This window comes from Limulus polyphemus, unplaced genomic scaffold (genome assembly GCF_000517525.1).
Source record: "Limulus polyphemus unplaced genomic scaffold, Limulus_polyphemus-2.1.2 Scaffold8292, whole genome shotgun sequence".
Taxonomy (NCBI): domain Eukaryota; kingdom Metazoa; phylum Arthropoda; class Merostomata; order Xiphosura; family Limulidae; genus Limulus; species Limulus polyphemus.
Window position 1 is genome coordinate 17,223 of NW_013673902.1, and position 6,495 is coordinate 23,717.

Sequence of the window (6,495 nt, forward strand, 5' to 3'; positions counted from 1 at the left end):
TGTTTATTTACTATTTTACAAAATGTAGAAAAATGCCATCAGTGTTGTGTTTATTCATTATTTACAAAATGTAGAAAAGTGCCGTCAGTGTTGTGTTTATTTTTTAAACAAAAACTTTTGCTATTTTTTTAAAGATTTCCAATCTTAATGTAGACATAATGTGATTGGTTTGTGGTTCTTGTATTGTAGTTGGCAGAATGAGTAATGATTTAAAGAAAGATAGCCACAAGCTGCTGATTTCCAGGCTGAAGTCAATATTTAGCGACAGTTGAAAACACTACAAACAGGATAACAATTTTAAAATTCTACGGGCAGATAAAAAGAAACAGCAATCATCTTAGATGAAGATGAATATGGCAGCAATGTGGCAGTGGTATAGTGCTAAAGTTACATTGCCGGAGCCCTGCCAAAATTCGTCAGATGTGTGAAATCACCATCAAGGTAAAGATCTTATATTCAGAATTTAATTTCCATTTTTTAAGTGCATTTCAAATAAAGAAAAAAATGTACCACTGATTAGATACTATATATATATATATATATATATTAGTGCAACATTCAATACACATATATTACCACGAGAAAACCTGCAACTCAGGTTCCTTTAAATTAAGCAACAAGCAAAAAACAACTGGGTATCATATAAAAATTACTAACATTAAACAAGTTTTAAAAACGTTTGTTTTTAATTTACTAGGCTTCTAACTACACTACAATATTAACAACTTTGACTTATACAATAGTTTGCATACTTCTTGTCCTGCCAAAAAGAATAACTAAAACAAAAGAGCAATCTTCTTTGTATGTTATGTAAATAATATTTTTAAAAGTGAATACATTTCAAACACACATTATAATTGTAAAATGTAATTTATTTAAGTGTTCTAATACAATTTTAATGTGTCTTGATAATCACATGACATATAACAAAAAACATTTTACCATTTTAATGTTCTGACACCTGCACTTAAGCTGGAGTGGTCACATGGTGCCTAATGCCAACTCCTGAGAGTGACAGTATGTGTGTGCTAGGTAGTCTGAGAGAGCTCTACCATTGGACACAGAGGATCATACACAGCCGATGTTCTCTGACACTCCAAGTTGGATTATGTAAGACACTTAATTTCAAGTGTTAACTGAATAATTTTTTACATACAAATTTTTAGTATTTTTGAAGTGTCAGGACTCATCTCCAATTTCAGGTGCTGGATCATCACTGTGATGCACTCCAGCAGCACTAAATCCCTAGTTACTAGTTGGCCAACCATACAAAAACCTCAATAATGGCCCTATAAAAAAAACAGAGGTACTCATCAAAAGAACATTAAACAAACCCAAAAACAGAGGCCTAATCAGTGAAAACACAACCAAGAACCTAAGAGTACGTAATAACTGTCCTCTACAGTCTTATGAACTACCTAAGATCCACGTACCTCTCAGTCCTACTGTCAGTGTCATAAACTCATCTTGCCATCACTTTTGGTACCTACCCTATCACAACTATGGGATAATATTGAACATCATGTCCTCAACTGAAAACATTTCACCGAATGACTCAAAACCAAGGGATATCTTCCTCAATCAAAGACTTGTTTACTAATATTCCAACTACAGAATGGCTGTACAATGATAATTCTTTTACATACAGAACTAACATGAAGACAGAAACTATTATGAATCTGACCACAGTTTGTCTACAATCCACACACTTTCAATACAGCACCAATTTCTTTAAACAAACAGATGACATTGCCATGGTACCAACACTTTCTCCAGTTCCAGTGACATTTCCTTGGAAGATTCTTATCAAATTCCTTCCTCTACAGACAAGAAACCCAGCTTTCTCAGACAACACTTGTTATCTGGCCTTATAATCATAAAACCTTACTAACATCTTAACTCCATAGACAACAGAATCCACTTCACCATGGAAATAGAGAACAACAACCTGTTGTTTCTTGACATTTTCATCAGCAGACAGACAGACAAACTCACAACAACCAAATACAGGAAACCAACTCAAACTGAAAGCTACTTAAATATCCAGGCCTACCATTCACCTTTTTTTTAAATGCAATATTATTAGAAGCATGAAAACAGCACTGAAACATCTGTGATGAATTCTCCATCAAAACCGAACGTTGAAACACCATATATTGTTTTAAACAGAATGGGTACTCCTCTAGTTTAATTACTGGTACAACAGACAAGAAATATAAGTCCAATACTACTTACCTCCCATATGTACAAAGGCTATGTGAGAAGATCAAACACATAGTTAAAATATTAGCCATTGATGCTTGCTGGAGATCTTACAAAACATTCAAACCTGTTTTTATACAAACTATTCAAAGAACAACCGACAAACAAACATAAAAAAGGAATTTTTTACATACCATGTTCATGCAAACAGACCTACATCGGAGATACTGGAACACACTTTGGGCAAGAATAAAAGAACATAATGACTATAAGAGACTTATGGAAACAAAGAATTTAGCCTTGGCAGAACATGACATGTTGACTCGACATAAAAACAGACTGGGACAATTGAAGACACATCAACTCAGATATATTTTAAAAAACTAGAAAAACCAAAGATTTCTTCTACCCCAGCACAGTAAAACCAGACACTCAGGCCTGAAAATCATCAGCTAGTGGCTACCATTAGTCAAAAGAGCACTCATTTCGCCAACCACTTTAAGAAAAACCACTGGCCAATCATGTCAATTCTTCTGGATACCACATACACCCCTGAGAAAACTAGTTCAAACTGACCTCAAGACAAAAGATGAGTCTTTCAAAACATTGTCCTATTTCACCTGAGCTAGTTTTGTAGAAGAGTCTTCCATGACTTTCTTTACAAGTGTCACTCTGAACTAAGCAGTTGTTACATATTTCACCTTCATTCATTCATCAGGAAAATCCCAGTCTTATGTAGTGAGGGAATGAGATCAAATGATCAACTTCACACAGTATCCATATCATCATTTATACTTAAGTAATGATATATACATAACACTTCTGTCTCATTAAGTACAGGATTTCAGGAACTGGTGAAAGCGGTTGAGAATAAAAGTGAATAGCATTGATTGACAAACTATCTGTAAAAAGCACACCTCAAGAAAAATATCTGGCATTATAGTCTCATTCTTCAAAGTCAGAAATATGAGGAAGACAGGAACATTTACAGAAGTTTTAAAATTCAAGTTCACGATAAATAAACACTTTATAACTTTAAATGTGTAAAACTCACACTGACCATTACTTTGATTATTTTACAGGTGTTATTAATGCTATAATTTGCTTACCGTAGGACCAAAGAGCACAGTTTCCAAACTAGAAGGATTGACTAGTTTTTTGGTTGCTGGACGGGGACTTCCTAACCACTGAGCTCTGGGTGGTCGCTGTAGACTATAAAAAAAAAAACAGTCATCAGAACATTAAACAGCAACAAAAAACTCAATTTTTACAAACAAGAAGTGTAATTACAAAGGCTGACTGACTAAAAACCCCAAAAATTGTACTTTTCCTTGGCTGTTTAGCAAAGCAAAATTAACGAATTTCACGCTAAACAAAAACATTAATGTTATGTGGTTTAGAAAAAATAGACCAAAACTTACCCAGGTGTCTGGGAGGCCATAAAAGCCCCTTTCCTGGTATGGGAAGCATTAAGAGAAACAACATACTTATTCAAAGTAAAAAAAAAATTAAAACTCATTTACAATATTCACTTTTCCTTCACCCAGTGAAGGACCAAAAAATTATTTCCAAAACTTTTAGCTGTTATCTTCTTAAATATATTTCACAAGGTCATTGTGTTATCAGACATATTTTTTTTAGGTTTAACACAGTTGGATTCAAGAAAATAACACTTTATAAACTATTTATGTCACATTTCTTTCGAAAAATGTGAAAATGCAAAATTTCAAGTCAGTGATGCTAATTAAAAAACAACATGAAAGTGATTTATAACTAAAACTAGAAAAACAAGATTTAAATGTTCTCAATGGTACGAGTAAAAGGATGGATGTCATGGAAACAAAAAACTGTAACTTCAACTCATCCAAGAAACCTCAAATTAAACACCAAAAAAACCTCATTTCATACTACAAAAAATAGAGCTTATTTAACCTCAGTTCATACTACAAAAACCACAGAGTTTATTTAACCTTCATTCATCCTAAAAAAACAAAAACACATAGAGCTTATTTAACCCCAGTTCATACTACAAAAACTAGAGTTTATTTAACCTCAGTTCATCCTACAAAAAACACAGATCTTATTTAACCTCAGTTCATACTACAAAAAACACAGTTTATTTAACCTTCATTCATCCTAAAAAAAACAAAAACACATAGAGCTTATTTAACCTCAGTTTATCCTTAAAAAACAGATCTTATTTAACCTCAGTTCATACTACAAAAAACACAGTTTATTTAACCTCAGTTCATCCTACAAAAACAAAAAAAAACAGATCTTATTTAAACTCAGTTCATACTACAAAAACACAGTTTATTTAACCTTCATTCATCCTAAAAAAAAACAAAACACATAGAGCTTATTTAACCTCAGTTCATCCTATAAACACCTAGTTTAATCTCGGTTGTCTAAGAAACAACAAGTTTCCTCAGTTTGTCCAAGATGTATTATACTTTACTCAATTTTCATATGAAAAAATAAAGTTTAGATGAGAAGTCACTCATTCTAATTCAACTGAAATCTTCTCAAAACTTCCATAGAACTTTCTATGATGTTTAGAACTCATAAAGTTAGAACTAGTTGTCAAAACTGTTCTTAAAACAGTTACCAAACATTGCTCTAAACTAAGTGTTTCAATCCTGCATCTTGTAAATCAACAGTGTTTGGATAACCAAGGATCAATGAATGTCTTTCCTGAGTACAGCTGAAAATATTGTTAACAGCAAGGGTTTATTTTGTTTGTTTGTTGTTAAGCACAAAGCCATTCAATGTGCTGTCTGTGATGTGCCCACCAAAGGTATAAGCCTTCAAAAGTCTCACTGAGACACAAGGGTAAGGGGGCAATAGTAAGGGTACCCAACTGATGAAACAATGCATTCTAATCTTTATAAATAAGAACAGTATATATTAATTAGCTACACTCATTACTAGGTTGGTTTTTAGTTTTGTCTCAGTAGGTAACTTGTACTAACTGAAAGTTAATATTAATAACACATTTTGCAGACCTTGTAAAACACTTTTCACTTAAATAAAATGTCACAAACACAAATAAAGGGAAATATCCTTCGTAACCACCGCTAGAATTACTCAACTTGTAATACTGGAGATTTGATTGTGATTTCTGTGTAAAATGTGTTTATTTTCCTTTTATCCGAATTACTTATCTTACATTTATCAGGAAAACCACACTTCTACAGCTACTAGGAAATAGATATGCAGCAGCTGTTTGACAAACCATTTTTGAAAGGATAATAGACAATTGAACAACTATTTTGTTAACAAAAGTTCCCCTCCTGTTGGTGGAGGGCACAATCTCCACGTGCAGTAACTCCCCTTCACATGTTTTAACATGAATTGACTGCTACATGGTGACACCATCATGTGACAAAAGCCCTCCACCAACAGGAGGGGAACACAATCTCCACGTGCAGTAACTCCCCTTCACATATTTTAACATGAATTGACTGGTACATGGTGACACCATCATGTGACAAAAGCCCTCCACCAACAGGAGGGGAACACAATCTCCATGTGCAGTAACTAACCTTAAGCACTTGCAATAACTTTATTCTTTGATAAAGTAAGTCAAAAGATTTATTCCGCAAGTCGGGAGATCATGTAAGTATCCATCAGAAACACATTTTCAGCTAGAATCCCATGCTGAATTGGTGGAAGGGCCAATGCAAATTTTATCTAGATGAGATCTCTTCAGAAAGTACCCAATGGGAAGCCCAAGGAGTATGACACCTGATGGAAAGGGCTCCAAGGAGACACACCCACGAGAGACCGCATCTCACCCGGAAAGTTAGGAGGGAAAGAGGCGAAGGATCCCCATGTGTTGCAGAGATGTGTGGAATGAGAACACTTGCACACAAGCAGTCAGTGAGCTAGTGTGTTTGGGCCACATTCATACAATACCTTGTGTGTTCACCTCTACTCTATGGGGCAGACTCAAGCTGTGGTAAGAAGGCATTGTAATTATGCAGTTTTGTGCCTCATAGTGTGTGCTCAACTTGACTTTACTGAACAGGCTCTGGTTGCAGAAGGAGTGCATATTAGTTTTGGAATACATTTTCTGAACAGTGTGCTCACCTTGAATCAACTGGTATGATTTATTGTTTAGAGGGGCGATCCACACTACACTAACAGTGTCACAACTTCGACACTTCTCACTGTATTGTGCTAACCCAACCAAACTGAGGTTTTCACAACCCCCACGTGGGCGTAGGAACGTAGGTCGTTTTAAATTAGGTAGGACGAGGAAAAGTTAAGTTAGGTCGTGGCAAAACCCAA

The 6,495-nt window shown here is 34.7% G+C and overlaps 1 protein-coding gene across 1 annotated transcript in view; it reads right to left on the minus strand.

Moving 5' to 3' along the window:
• Window positions 1–6,495, minus strand: part of LOC111083133 — a 29,793-nt gene that overhangs the window by 14,880 nt on the left and 8,418 nt on the right. Inside the window, exons 3-4 of the mRNA XM_022379410.1 lie at window positions 3,624–3,656; window positions 3,312–3,414 (exon numbers count right to left, since the gene is read on the minus strand). Of these exons, the coding sequence (XP_022235118.1) occupies window positions 3,312–3,414; window positions 3,624–3,643 (123 nt within the window). The 5' untranslated portion in view covers window positions 3,644–3,656. The remainder of the gene's footprint in view (window positions 1–3,311; window positions 3,415–3,623; window positions 3,657–6,495) is intronic.